Source organism: Telopea speciosissima, chromosome 3 (genome assembly GCF_018873765.1).
Source record: "Telopea speciosissima isolate NSW1024214 ecotype Mountain lineage chromosome 3, Tspe_v1, whole genome shotgun sequence".
NCBI classification, from domain to species: Eukaryota; Viridiplantae; Streptophyta; class Magnoliopsida; order Proteales; family Proteaceae; genus Telopea; species Telopea speciosissima.
The window spans coordinates 65,445,723-65,461,404 of NC_057918.1; the positions used below are offsets into that span (position 1 = coordinate 65,445,723).

Genomic DNA, 15,682 nt, shown 5'->3' on the forward strand with positions numbered 1-15,682 from the left:
CAGAGTACGAGGGCAGCTCCCCCTCCTCCTCCAGCACAATCAGAGCATGGTTCATCTCATTCACATCCATGTGGCGAAGGGCATTCTGGGAAGTACCCTTGGGGGCAGCAGCCTATATCTTCTCCATCCATTCCCAGTTTTGAGTATAACTCCCACTCACAAGGATATAGTGGATCGTCTTTTGTGGATGACTTCTTTTCCTACACTGGCTACCCAACCCACCAGCAGCAGCCGTACAACCCGTACATGCTCCCAGAGCCGTCATATGACTCATATCATAGTGAATCAATGGGTAGTACTTCTTCACAGTTTGGTGACCTATATCCTAGGTTAGGTTACCTTCAGCATGTTGATGATGCAGTTTACATGGCCACTGTGGATGACTACACTCGCTTCTTCTCCCAGACTATGACGTGGCATGCATATGTCCTACAATCGGAGAGCAATACACATCGGCTCCAGCGGACCATTAGTGAGGTTGATCCTGGACGGCGGAGTAGTTATTATTAGCAAATTTGTAAACATTTGAGATGAATGATGACTAGTTGACTACTTGACTTGTAGCCTTGTAGGGGACAATTGGGGATATTGACATATTGTGATTTTGAATGTTTGATATCATCTTCTTAAATCTTAACTCTTAAGTTGTTATTTGTTAACTTGTTATTGACTTGATGTCTTATGTACTTAATATTATGATTTATGACTTAACTTATGAGTCATTATATTTCCAACTTAGTTCCAAGTCAATTTACTTGTTTAATGTACAATGTGCATGTGTAAATGTGTAATTAACTAAGTTATACATTAGGGTTCGACCGTACGTTGCCAATCAATGGTGCACATCCAAAACACCATTTTGGGTGACTATTTTTGCAATTTGAACATTTGAATGTGTTTATATAGCCTAAAATAGGGTTTCCATGAAGTTTCAGGCCTTAACTTGGCCTAAAACCCACCGAAATGACCTATCGAAACATACCAGAAAAAATACAATATTTCGGTCAGCTCGAAATACCGAAACGAAACGAGCTCTCGAACTATGCTCACTACCCCAAAATTCTGTATTTTTAAAGCTAATATAGACCCTTGATTTAATCGCATGGAAGGATGGTTAATGCAGCCAGCCATCCAAAATTCCCAATTGTTTGAGCAATTGATGAATTCCAAGCTGCTGCCTGCTGGACATGGCCAGAAGATGTAGTACAGGAAATTTGAAGGACTGAAATATTATTATGTAACAAAACTTACACACGTAATAAAGAACATAATCTGAACTTTGAACTAAGAAGCAGAGTAGAAAAAGGGCGTACCCAGTGCACGAGGTTCCCACCACTGCGGGGTCTGGGGAGGGTCATAAACTCATAATGTACGCAGCCTTTTACCCCTGCTTTTGCAGAGAGGCTGTTTCCAGACTCGAATCCGTGACCACCTGGTCACAATGGAGCAACCTTACCGTTGCACCATCACAAGAAGCAGAGTAGAAAGAATTATATATTCAGGAAGATACGTGTGCAACTGTGCAAATCAAACAGAACTAGATAGGCATAAGAGAACGAGTTACTAGAAAAAATAATAGAAATTAGGGGAATAAACAAGTATCAATTAGATATATTTTACAAATCTTGGCACAAAAAAAAGGTACATTCTATAAATCAAAAAGACCTATTTTCTTGAAGAGTTGCTTGCTGATTCAAATAACTTCAGCACCTTGCGATAGTGAAAGGAAGAAGAAATGAAGTACAGAAAGAAGAAAGGAAAATAGGAAGACAAAAGATATTAATAGTGAAAAAAGAAGATAAAGGTATGGAGAGAGAGAGAGGAGAAGAAGAGAGGAATGAAGGTACAGAAGAGAGAGAAATCAGAGGTCACAATGGAGGGGGGCAAGAGACACACACATCACACACAATTCACAAATAAACTCTGTTCAATTCGGCCATTGTTGGGAATTACAATAGATATACAAAGACCATAATAAGAACTCTAGTTGACTTTCTGGCAAAATCATGCTAATGGTAGAACCCTTTGTGAGCTGATTACAGGTTTTATTCCCTCGCTTATCATCTGGGAGCTTTGGAAGGAGAGAAACAACAGGAGGCATGGTGAGAAGACCCGTTCTGCTAGTTGCATAGTGGAGGCTATTAAAAGTTGGGTTATGGAGCTTCCCTATTCTTCTCTCACAAAATACCCCTCATTAGAGGAGGCGCTCATTCTCCAGGTTCTTAATCTTCCTCACCCTCCAATTATGCACAAGCCACCTATCCTTGTGTATTGGTGTCCTCCATTTAGTGCGGTGAAGCTTAATATGGATGGAGCCTGCAGAGGAAATCCTGGATTGGGGGGAGGAGGGGGAATCATAAGAGATCAAGAGGGGCGGGTATTGGCGGCTTTCACTAACTTCTATAGAGACTGTACCAATTCCATTGCGGAATTCAAAGCGATGAGGGATGGCCTCAAACTTTGCGCGGAGATAGGCTTTTTGGCAGCTCACGTGAATTCGGATTCAGCCATGGTGGTTCATTGTATTTCCAATAGAAGATGCAAAATTTGGAAAGCTTGGTATTGGTTCCAGGAGATTTGGGATTTAGTTGATGCTCTTTGCCCGGGTATAGCTTTTACTTTCAGAGAAGGAAACAGGGCAGCGGACTAGTTGGCAAACTTGGCTTGTGATTCGGCAAGTAATTGTATTTTTTATTCTGATTCAAATTTTCCATTGGATCTTAGGCAAATATTGCATGAGGATGCAGCAGGTATTCCTGTATTGAGAAAGCAATAGTTGCTTGTGGGTTGTTGTAAAGGGAGTGCAATTTTTTTTTGAGTGAGTGATTATTGATTGTTCTCCGGGTTGGGGTAAGGCGGGAATGTCCCCCCCCCCCCCCGTGTATTTATTTATTTTGATTGTTTTTATTTTAATAAAATCCTAAGGGCCAGCCCGGGTCCTAGAGAAATTCGAGATTACAAAAAAAACTCTAGTTGACTTAGAACTCTGAATTCTTTTACCAGATTGACTCAATATTTTAAAGAATCCTAAAAATAACTAACGGTTGGGCTAGAGGACTAACCCACGGCTCCCTTGCTTAGGGCCCATGGGACGGCCTAATAATCTACTAACAGTTATTAGTTTAAAGAAACAAAGCAAAAAATTGCCCCCCAAGTAATAACACCCAACTAATATAGCTACCAGCGGTCCAGCAATGCCTTGCATGGACAACCCAAAACTGACCCATCGGCATGGTCTTTACACTTGATTTCTTGGGTTTGGGCATCGGTTTCCAAAGTCAATTAAATCGGTCCATCCAATCTAACGCTGCCATATCAATGATACTGCCATTCCATCCATCACATAAATAAGGGACACTTTATAGTATAAACTATCAAACATGTCTTGAAAAACAGACAATTGCCACTCTTCAGTCTTCAACCTTATTCTAAATTCTATCACATAGCAAACCATGTGTCCTCTGAAACTAAGAATACAACATCAAATGTCAAATACTTGTGTTGTGATTTTCTTTTCTCTCTATGCTAATATAGTGTGAAAAGAAAAACCAAGTATCATGAGACTTTATGAACTTCATATTTCGCACAAGGTTATGCTCCCTTGCCACAAGGCAGACTCAAATGGGCATAGGTGGGTCCTTGATAGAGAACCCGACACCCATCTCATTTGTCAAGTTTCAACCTAAAATGTGAGCTTAAATTTTTCATCAAATTACAAGAACGCCATTTCACTATAGTCAAATATATTGGTATTTCTGTATTTTGATGCCGTTTTAGGACCATGGTAATTATAACTTCCAAATAAATGAAAAAAAAAAAAAAATAGAAGAGAAAAACTTGTAAAAAGAACAGATATATTAAGGTTGAGGAATTTTGAAATTCCAAAGATTGAGTAGAGATTCTTTCTCACAAAGTAACATCTTCTTCTAACCTGACCCGCCCCAATGTGAATGAAAATATTGTCAACTAACAATTGCCATTACTCCGACCCCACCACAAGAAAAATCCTGACTCCAACCCACGAGAACAACTAAGAACAGATTTTCAGGATCAAACGCAGGGAAAGGGAGAGAGAAACAAGACCAATTAGAGTCAATTTCCTAATTCAAATAAACATCCCTAATAATTAAGAAACTCAGATTTACTAAAATAAAATCACCATGGCCATACATAGCAACTTTTGGACTCACTATGGATAGCAAATTGCTGTCAACTATAAACAAAAGTACAATAAGGATTATCTTGCATTAGAAAATTCCTTCAAAATTCTATTGATGATTACAGAGGAAGTTATTGTCTTATTAGAAATAAGTCAAAAATAAACTTAAGAAAAATCAATACATAAGGGTGGAATAACATGAAAACTGAACAGATAACCTAATGGACTGAGAAGGTGTGGATGATGGAAACAAGAACATGGAACTCAAAAATAGTACATCCCATGATGCATTAAATATATACCTTATGTGGTGAGTCATTAACAATGTCAGATATTGCATCAGCCAAGGCCGCTGGTTTCTCTGCAGCAGCAGTCTGCATGAAAATAGCAACTGTCTGAATACCTGCTACATGAATGGTAACCACAATATACCTCAGAAACTGAAAGGACTAGTAGAAAGTACTAGTTGAACCAAAATAGCCTCTGAGCAGAAATAAAAGACAGAAGTAGATAAAAGAAAAACGAACCTCCATTTGATGGGGGGAAAAAAACAATGAGTTGGAGTAGGAGCTTCATTAAATGCAACAAGCTTGATTATTGAAACACAAGCAGCAAACTAAAGTTTATGTGTGATAAATTTGAAGATGAATCAGTGGATTCATAAGGTGGGTCTTTGTACAGGTCCCCATTAAATACTATACAAAATCCAATCACAAACATACCCGAGGGATTGCAGTGCAGATAAATAAATTGATCTTTTTTTTTAACAACAGCAGAAAAGATTAAGGGAGAGAAAAATTATACAAAGTACATTCCAAGAAGACATACACAGCCCTCTAGTTAGAAAAAAAAGCCACCAAAATAATGAAATTATACAGTGTAGGGAGGTAGAACCAGCCAAATACACAAGGATAGAAGACCCAAAAAAGACGACTTATTAGCCTTTCAACCACACTTGGAGCATGTGCAAACTCATCCTACAAAATAAACTCTGTCTCACTCCAAAGGCTCCAAAAGACCACAAAAAAGAGCATTATTCACAAGATTATAGCCTTGGGAAACATGGCTGCCACATTTCTAGTCATCAATGGGGTCAATAAACTTCCTCAGGAAAACCACCACCATTAAGATTAAATGCAATAAAATCAATGTAGTAATTTACACACATTTTTTAAAGCAATGCTAGAGCGAAAACCTTTATTCAACTGCCTGCTGCCCACCCTGAATTCAGAATCAGGGCAACTTTTTAAAAACCCAAGAGTTGCACTAGCATTTCCATACAAAAGCAAGACAAGGAATGGTCAAGAAATGAGGTGGCCTCTTTTTCACCCAACTCATTTATAACCAAATCCCTGAGAACTGACCCTCAAGGTCATGTCAGCACAAGGTGATTTTTGGTCTAACACATCCAATCAATAGACTCATCTTGCAGTTTCACATACAAGAAGTAAATATCCCGCATATCCACTTTGCACAGCCTCATGACTGAACTTGATGAATTCATTATCTAGTGAAAAGCAAGATTGGATAAACTTCAAGTAGATAATTGATTCCCGAACTACATTACAATAGCTTTCCAGGCAATATCCATTCTCATTTGGAGCAAATCATTGACTTCATATCCACTTCTATCCTCAACAAATCCACGGTTGACAATCTCAATATAACCTCAACATCTCCAAAGATATATTCTGAAATGTGACTTTTTAAGTGGCCTAACAAGCTATTTCATTTTATGACTGCAAATTTGAACACCCAAAGCAACAGTATTTTTCATAGAGTATTTTCTTCTGAACAGTACATCATAGAGTATTTTTGTAGTTACCACTACGAATATTCTAGTTCTTATTTTACATGAATACAGGACATTTTAATTCCCCTATTTAGTTCAATGAAATATCTGCTGAACTTTCAAACTGAGAGATTATCAACCAAAATTGTCATGGACTGCAAGATTACTTCAATTTATTCACTGGGCCAACTCCAGTTAGCAACAGTGGTCTATGGATGTCAGAAATCTGAGAGAATCCTCTCCACAAACTATAGAGACACAACTATCATAATTAAAAAGGAAAGCAACAGTAGTGTATGGATGTCAGAAATCTAAGAGAATCCTCTCCACAAACTATAGAGACACATGATGGCAAGAATGGATGCTGTCAAGAGACAATATATTAAAGGAACCCAACATTAAGAATAGACCCCACCACATGATTTTCATAAAGATGAAAAGGTAACATCATAAGAATGCCACGTGTGAATGCAGGCAGATGACAAGATTCAAAAATCCACTTAATTTAAAAGGAAAAAAATTGATTGAAAATGAAAACCTAGTACATCATACAGGAAATGGCGACAATCCCAACAGGAACACATTTCATATTATCTTGCAAAGTTTCGCATCATATAAAATCAAACAAACAATTTAGATAGAATCGACTCTCCCAAGTGCTGAGATCAGTGAATTTCAATGGTTCAAAGAAAGTAGCAATCACATCAAAATTGCCACTACACCTGGAAGTGGTTCTTCTAGAAGTCCTCAGCTTCAACACCATCCTGAAGGTGAATTATGACACACCCAACATAAATACCCTATGTAAGAGAGATTTTAACATGATGGTCAGACAATATCTCACCTAAGGAGACAGATATATCATGCATGCCTTAAACAAACATAAAACTAAAATAACAGTTATGATTGGAAATTGGATAAATAATCTGTCTTTCCAGGGGCAAGGACTTATCTAGCAATAAATGACATTTTCTGAGGACGATTAAGCCCAAATGGGACTAAAAGGCACAATATCCTGTCTTATCCTCAAGCACATGTAATAATTACAGTTTCTAGACTGCTCAAAATTAATTAGATATGAAGACTCAAGTATGGGGAGCCCTGAATGCCCAAGATCTAATGGGAGCTCCAACTCTTTATTACTCTTGCCTCTTCCGGAATCAACATTTTGATGAATCTAATATAAATCTATAATAGCACTTCTCTTTGTCCTCCCTGAAGCTGTTATTGCTTCACATATCCAATTTCAAACGATGAGAAAAGTGAATAGAAGACATTAGCAGCTGGAGGGGGAACATGCAGCCCATGCCAAAAGTTTCGTCATGGCAACCAGTGGATTTTCCAACCTACACTAGTTTTCTACCCAGCTTGAGAGAAAAATTTAAACAGATTTTGCTGAAATTCCAGAATTTTCGTCAAATTAATAAAATACAAAAACATAAAATTAGAAAAGAAACTAGGTACTTGGTCCTCCCCAGAAACTCTACCTATTTTTCTCTACCTGTTCCTCATTTCCTCTCTAGCTTTCTGATTTCTTCTATAAGGTTTTCCTTATGAAGAGAAATTTATGACCAAATTTTATATTAAAAAAAATAATGAGATTCTGAAGCTTCAACAAAATTTGCAACCTTGATGATACATTCTTTTTTTGGAACTGAGGGTACGTGACCATGACTCCCAGCCCATACAAGGAAGAAAATTCATGTTCCCTTGATCAGGTCTTACCAAATGCCACTATACAAGGTTAAATATTTTGCTGTCATTGGCTCTCCGAAGTGGGTCATAGCACAAACAAAAAATGGCTGCATATTATTGTATGACTACATATGTTCACCCTTGTGAAAATAGCAGGTCAAATAGGAGTAGAAATGATGCATTGAGATGCCAAATTGGATTCTATACTCTAATTATTTAAAACCACAAAAGAAACATTTATAGAACACCATTTTCTTCAAATAAGTAACATTCTATAAACAGTTGAACAATAGCAGAAAATCTTTACTAGCAATTTGAATCAGGGACTATACTACATATAGCACTGAGGGATTTAAATTCCTTCATTTAAATTCTGCTATACATATGAATCTTGATGCCCATTTTTTGATAGATATTTCCTCACTAACCAAGCTTTTGGACTTTGCTCAACTATCTAGGGCCTTCAACGAATACCAAATTGATCCTTCTCATTGCAGTCATTGGTCTTCAAAGAAAATCTCAATCAACTTTCCTAATGTTGGCAGTTTGTACAAAGGAATCGGACAGCACCATTTTGCCACCAAATGATGCTACCTCTAAGTTCCTCCAAATGCAGTCATTTTAATTCCATCCTTTCTACGGTTTCCATTTACCCAGCTCAACATCCTCAACTCAAAAGATGGTTGAACAATTGGGAAATTGAGCTGTTTGATCAGCTTCTAAATCCCCCAGCAGGTGTTAGGATTGAAAGAGGATTTGTAACTAAATAATAGTCTTTCTATAGTCTGGTTTTGCATGCATCAATTCTCAATGTTTAGATCTCATTTTCCTTGAAGCCCTGGAGATCTGGGAGTGAGAGGCATCTCTTTGAAGATTCAATTTAACATACGGACTGTTAATCCTGATCATATCCTTACTATCGAACATCTAATTATGAAGGTATGTGTGATTCTTAGTGCAACCTAAAATCCCGATTATGGATCTCAGATGCAAGCAGGCCCAATGATAAAATATGCCATCAGATATGAGATAAGGGAAGCAACTGCATTGTCAAGGGAAGAAATCAGATCGATGAAAGGGGAGAGAAAAGAGATGAGATTGATCTTCTTGGGAGGAAGAGAGAAGAAGAGATGAGAAGAGAAGAAACCAGGTTTCGTATACCATTCCCGTATGCACTGCTCAACACCACCAAAACTCCTAAAAAACTCATATTCTTTACTCAACTGTCAAATCATCTCTAATTGATGGGGGTGTATTACATAGATAAAGATCTTCTAAAATTCCTAAAATTGACTCATAAAAGGTAATGTAGTCCTAGAATAGGAGATAATCCTACTAGGAGCCTGGTGAAATCAGATTCTGATCAAGTCTGCTGTTTGGGGCAGATTTGGGGCTATTTTGGGCAAATCTAGGGTTTAAGCTAGGGTTATGGATGAAAGTAATATAGGGTAATGATCAGCAAGTCTAGGGGACTATTATGATATAAAAAAAAAAAAGGATTTTGTTCAATTTAAAATTCCTACAGAATTAGGGTTAGGGTTTCGGATTTTAGAAATTAGGAAAACTACTAAAACTAGGGTTTAGATGGATGGATAGGGCTGGGCTTGGGATCGAGTTTAGGGGACTGTGAGAGGGAGCTTCGATCCAAATATGGGAGGGTTTTGATGGTTAGAAGTGTGGAATCTGTACTTTTTAGGGTTTAATGGTTAATGGAGTTTTTACAGAAATTAGGGCTTTAACTAGGGATGGGGGCAGCAGTCAGGATCGAGTATAGACAATGGTGAGGGGAGGTTGTGGTCAAAGTTTGGATGATTTCTGATGGGTAAACAGATCTGGACAGAACTGAGATCCTCCTAGGGTTTATGAGAATAAAACAGAAAAAGAAAAGGGGATCGAATGGGGAAGGAAAGGAAAGATAAAAACAGAAAATTAAAATTCAAACTCACACTGGAATCCACCGGCAATAGCTTGAATGTTTGAAGGATGAAACCACCTTCGAAGAGAGATCCTCCCAGCCGTCATGGCGTAAAGAGTCGCAGGAATCCACCCACCCTTCCACCTTGAAATCCACAAGGATGCATACACTCACAAGGGAGCAAGGAACAGCAACAAGCAGCCACAATATCTGTCTTTTTTTTAAATTCAAAATTCTGTCGGAGAGCCTCCCACGATTTCTTCTTTTATAAATAAAGGCCAAAGGCCAAGTCCTAATACAATCTAACTACCTCCTCACTTAAAATCGTGGAAGGGACCTAATCAAAATAAAATTACTAATTTAAAATAAAAGAATCTAACTTAAAACACTAATTTAAAAGAAGATTCCATGTTAGCCAATAGGATATAAGGACCTATTGACCAATAGGAACACTTCACTTAAATTAGACTAATTGAACCAATTGGATGCAACCAATTCTAAACCGGTTCAATCTAAAAACATAAAAAATAACTAAGTATTGGGCTAATCCCGTATGCAACCTATATACCCCTAATTTAGGCTCATTAAAGTGGCCTATTACATAAAAAACCCTTGGGAACAAAGGCCCAACATGCATATAACCCAACCCTAGACCTATTTCTAAAGAAATAAGCTCTATTTGGTGATGATTCTGCATCAAAAGGTCTCCTAACCACATTCACACACACTCCATAAAGCAAATGAACTCAAACAGAACTCTATCTAGCTATTAAGTATTCTAATCTAACTCAAACACTCAACTTAACTACTAATTCCTTGTACTTAACTAATAATCCCGTGTACTAACTATCCCCACTTTATGGGTTTATAAATTAGTCTCATTATAATAAAACCCAAAAATATAAAAGGTTCGATCTATAATATAACTACCCAAAGGTCAATTTCAACCTATTGGACTGCCACAAGCACGTTATGGGACTCCCAAGCTTGTGCATACGCCTCCATGCGGGATTAATGTCTAATGCAACTGCATCATAGGTCTAAAAAGGATACTTGGCTGGCTGGTGCCTTTCAGGGCTTTGAGCCCTTAATGCTGGAATTTTAGTCTTCAATTCCTGCAGGCTGCAGCTGTTTTCCAATGTTCTGGCTGGCCATAAGCAAGGAGGGCTTAAGATCATTACATAACAATCTACCTAGCTCCCTCGCCCACAAAAAAAAAAAAAATTATTGGTCCAACTAAATTGTATAGCCGACCATGTATTGAACTTTTCTCATACTATAACTATTCTCAGCCATCCAACCCTTTTTTTACAAAATAGTGACAGTTCATCCATTTTTCAAAGGCTAAAAGCTTTATTTTGCCATGTTCTTAACTCTATTAGGTCTGAAAATTACCAGATGAATAAATGATAACACGGACTACATTTCCACAAAATCTAAGTGCCAACGAAGCCACCATATAGCAGGAAAAAGTCCACCCACAGATCCAGCAGTACAGTTGGTCATGATCCAAAGTTCAGGAACTGGCTACTTGCACATCAACTCATTTTAACTTCTAAAGCTCACAAACACCATGGTCCACACCTTTTTTTCATGCAGATCATCATTAACTTGTATCAGAATACAACAACACTAATCAGATTCACTCATGAGCAAACTGAAGAAAAACTAGACTTCTCTTGAATTAAACATTTGTTTATAAATGACAGATTCAAAAAGATAAAAGCAACAGCTACAAAAATATATACCGAGTAAATATTGCAAAAAATAATTGGTTTTATCGATGATTGATGCTTGATAAGGCTGAGTTTGTTGTATCAATGATTGATGCTTGACAGATGAAACAATCATATGATTCAGTCAGCAAAGCCCCAACTCTAAGAACAACTATATATATATAAGAAGTGTATTTAACCTGATGTAACATTAGGGAATGGACAGGAACCATTTTGACAAGTCTAAGAAACTACCAAGTCAAATGCATTCTGAATTGGAGGAAGCATACAATAAACAATTTTGTCATTGTATTGATCCCTTTGTAAATTGCAAAGGCCAAAGTGACAGCAATGTCTTAGCCGATGTCTAGCTGTCCCATGACATTATCTACTTTAGAGGAGCATGGTAATGCTTCAGGCACATTTTAGCTAGAACATATGTGCAGCAGGGGGACCAAAAGAGAAATTTTTACACAGCAAGGAGACAAGTGAACCTGAACTTGGAAAATGGAGAGTTAGCAGTATTCAAAGAAAACCCAGGTCAATTGGATCAGAACAATCCGAGCCAGTTAAGGAAACCTTAAAAGGGGCCTAACCAACGTATGAAGCACTTCAGGAACATCCATATGAAAGCTGGGAAACCAAGTTGAATAGGGAATCCCGCCAGTAGTCTTGGGACACTGAATATTATTCAACTCCACGAAAAACCATATTTCATAAAGAAAGCTCAAAGAAATAGAACAAGAAAGCAAGATTAATGCAAGGATGAAAATAAAATAAGTCAACACAAGTAGAAATTAGCAATTAGCAATCTTACTGCTGGTTCACCGAAGTCTTTGGGGCGCCTGATTTTAAGAATTGAACCGGAGAAGGATCTACCATCAAAAGAAAGAGCTGATGTAGCATCCTCTGGTGTAAGAAATTCCACAAAAGCTTGTCCCTTCTCCTTGTTTATCTGCAGTTCATGGCAAGGACAATAATGAGCACCCAGAAACACCCAGTGGCAATCCCATGCATAAAACTTATTTTATATCTAGTATTTATATCACTTACAACACAACTGATGCATGGCTTCAATCCTTGGTAATGATTAACACCCCTTGACAACAAGAAATCATTAAGACACTCCATTAAGTCTTTATCAGAAGCTGAATCTGGTATATTTTCTAAATAAAGCCTTCTCATTGGCCGGGTTGCTTGTGTGAGTTGAATGGAGTCAATAGACACATTGTTTATCATTGACAAGGACTTCTGATCAGCCCCAGATGATGGTTTTGCCATATTCGTTGTGACTGGAGAAGTGCCCGGCAGCTCTTGTGAATTTGATGAGATAGCCTGGTGTGACGGTTGGAAATTAGTCAACAGTGAAGCAGAAGAAATGTTGTCCATTCCAGCAGGCCCAAGATCCCACCCGACATTTTTTCTCTCTGGAGAACGAGTGGTTGGGGAAGGAGTCTTAACAGCAGCCTCAGTTTTTCTCTTACGTGGTGAATAGCCACCAATCCCACTTGAATACCCACCATGACGGCGATAGTGACTACTTGAATATCCTCCGTTACTAGACGTTCTATACCTGTCAACATCAGAATCCTGCCTTGCTGACCTATCTCTGAAGGAATAAGATGATGCCTCTCCACGATCTTGACCATGATAAGATGTATGTTTGCGTGCTCTCGGGGAGACCGAGGGTGACCTCCTGTCTCTGTCCCCATCAAATTCCCGACTTCTTGACCTTCTCCTTTTCAACCTCACTTCATCATAATGGGATTGAGATGACTCCTTCCTGCCCCTTCTTTCTGAAGACTCTGAATCATGCCATTTGCCTGAATCACGTTTCTTCCCATCACTTCCTTTAATCTCTGACCTACTTTTCTCATCGTCCACATTACGATATTTTCTTTTGGTTTCTCTTTCAGATTTCCCTCTATCTCTGTCTATGTTTTTTTCCTTCCCCACTCTACCTTTGGGAGGCTTCTTCTCAGATTCATTTTCAAAATCATCCCTTGAATGGTCATCATTTCTGCTTCTGCGATGACTCCTTTTTTCACTCTTGTCTGATTTAGCTCTACTGCTTGAACCTTTGTCCGATTTCACCTTCAAATTGGCTTCTATATCACGTGTTTCTTTAGGTTTACTTCTAACAATGTTGTCCTCCGTCGTGGATGCAGCTTCTTTCTTTCTAGAAGCTTGTTTATCCTCTGAATCATGCTTCTTGACAACAAGGACAATATCCTTGCTTCGTTTGGAACCTCTATCAGATTCGGAATGGTCAACAACACTTTCAACATTGTTTTTCCCCGATGATTTCCCCGGCTCTCCAGCTCCATCTTCAGCATCTGCAGCCAGCTTCTTTCTTTCCCTTCTTAGCATTATTTCCTCAAGGCTAAACGGTCTTGTCCGAGCGGCAGTCCCTTCCTCTGAGTCATCCCTGGAAAGCTCATTGCCAGTGCCATATTTTTCTTTGTGTCGACTAATCCTGCTCATCTTCTCCAACATACAATCCTTACACTAACAAACTTCAATGTCCCACAACAATATGAAAAACATTCAACAAGCTCACCCGTCAAAGATATGCCAGGTATCAATTGGATTGCTTCTGGCACAGTGACACTATAAAAGATGAAGATTGATGCATTCTTATGATCAAAGAAAGTGCAAGTTGGCTGCTTAGCCCAAACTGCTTCAATGCACCCCAACTAACAATCCCTACAAGTACAACAAACATGCCACAAGGGTCAAATAAATGCAGAGAGAATTATGAAGCTAGAAAAGAAGGAAAGGATGCCAATAAAGACTAAGGTCCAACAAACCATGACAGCATCATGCTTTCAATCTAGGATAATAAGGAATATATTGAAAGGTGGATCTTAAAAACAAGCAACTCAGTGTTTATAAGTAAATATTCTTTGAATTGACATATGGAACTTCAAGATTTGCAGTTCGAAAGCAGATAAGAGTTATTGTTCGAGACCCACATACATTGACCAATTCCTTCACACGATGGTCACTCTCCCAGTGAAAGAATGTTCATCTTTTGGAGATGAAAAGAAAATGAATATATGGGGAGAAAAATACCCAATCACAAAGAATGTCCAAACATAAATACATAAACACTCCTTATGCGTTGTCTCCTTCTGCGTTGTCAATGATATAAACCTCTTGATCTTACTTACCACTAATAATGTCAGCAACAACTTTTGTTCTCTATGATGTGGCAAAACAAGTACAAAGCAAGGTGCATACCATTGCCAGCCACAAAGGAGGAATAACCCCATCGTTTGACCATTTAATGGGAAGCAAGTAGCCACCTTTAACTAACAGAGACACGGAGAATTATTCCAAAAATCCTTTAGTACTTGAACTCATATGCATTACCGAAATCAAGCCTCACGGAAGCAGTTATAAGTACACCACTATTCTACATGATTGGGCAATCCAGCAAACGAAAATTTATGCAATTTGGCAAGTTATGCCCAGTCTCCCAATCATTACCGAAATCAAGCCTCATGAAAGCACTTATAATTACCACTATTCTTCATGATTGGGCAATCCAGTAAACAAAAAATTATGCAATTTGGAAGTAAATTTTCGCAAGTTATGCTCAGTCGCCCAACAATTAAAAAAAAAAATGTGTACACAAGAGTACAAGACAGCTGATGTATTACTTTAGGTTCAGGGATTTCCTTAAGCTTTCAAAGTAGAAGGCATGGATAAATACAAGCATTAAATATTACCTTATTAATACAAACAGTAAAAGAAGATCCAACCATATTGTGCTTCTTCAGATAACAAACCTAAAACATATGCTACAACTCATGTACTGTTTTTCTGCATAAACAGGTAATGGCGCTGCACACTATCGTTGAGGTTCACAGAACAACCGTTTTTTAAGCAGCAAAGGAAAGTACCAAAGCTCAATAGGAAACCTTTTTTTTTTTTTTTTTGGGAGAAAATTAACGGAAACTTGAAATACATGGAAATACAGAAATTAACTGACCTGAGTCAAATACAAGTCTGGACTCTGAGGTGCTCACGCGGCGAAACAGGAGACAGTGAGGTTGGGATTGATTTAGGGCTCCAACGAGGAGACAATTATGGCAGATTCATTTTTTAAGCTGGGCTTGCGGGATTCATATCAACTTTGAGAATTGCTCTTTAAAGAAGTTTCAGGACCGGAGGTCTATTACGCTCAGTCCTGATTGTGTCCAATACTCCAATCATCGCCCTTTGTGCGTACATACTTGGATCTGTACTAGGTTTGCAAGTTTGGCCATGGCCCAACCCGTCCTGGACCACCCTGAGCCTGAACAGAGTTTGGGCTGAGATACCCTGCCCCGAGGGCGGGTGAGGACTATAAATTTTTTGCCATAAATAAGGGTTGGGTAGGAACGGGGTTGAGGCTTCGA

The 15,682-nt window shown here is 38.4% G+C and overlaps 1 protein-coding gene across 2 annotated transcripts in view; it reads right to left on the reverse strand.

Moving 5' to 3' along the window:
* The window catches only part of LOC122654803 (splicing factor U2af large subunit A-like), a 44,153-nt gene extending 28,822 nt beyond the window's left edge, over window positions 1–15,331 (reverse strand). The window contains exons 1-4 of one of the 2 annotated variants that reach the window (XM_043849062.1): window positions 15,274–15,331; window positions 12,330–13,982; window positions 12,094–12,231; window positions 4,462–4,533 (exon numbers count right to left, since the gene is read on the reverse strand). In XM_043849062.1, the coding sequence (XP_043704997.1) occupies window positions 4,462–4,533; window positions 12,094–12,231; window positions 12,330–13,772 (1,653 nt within the window). In that variant the 5' untranslated portion in view covers window positions 13,773–13,982; window positions 15,274–15,331. Of the gene's footprint in view, window positions 1–4,461; window positions 4,555–12,093; window positions 12,232–12,329; window positions 13,983–15,273 lie in introns of both variants that reach the window. The other variant, XM_043849061.1, reaches the window with a different exon arrangement.
* Between the last annotated feature and the right edge of the window lie 351 nt (window positions 15,332–15,682).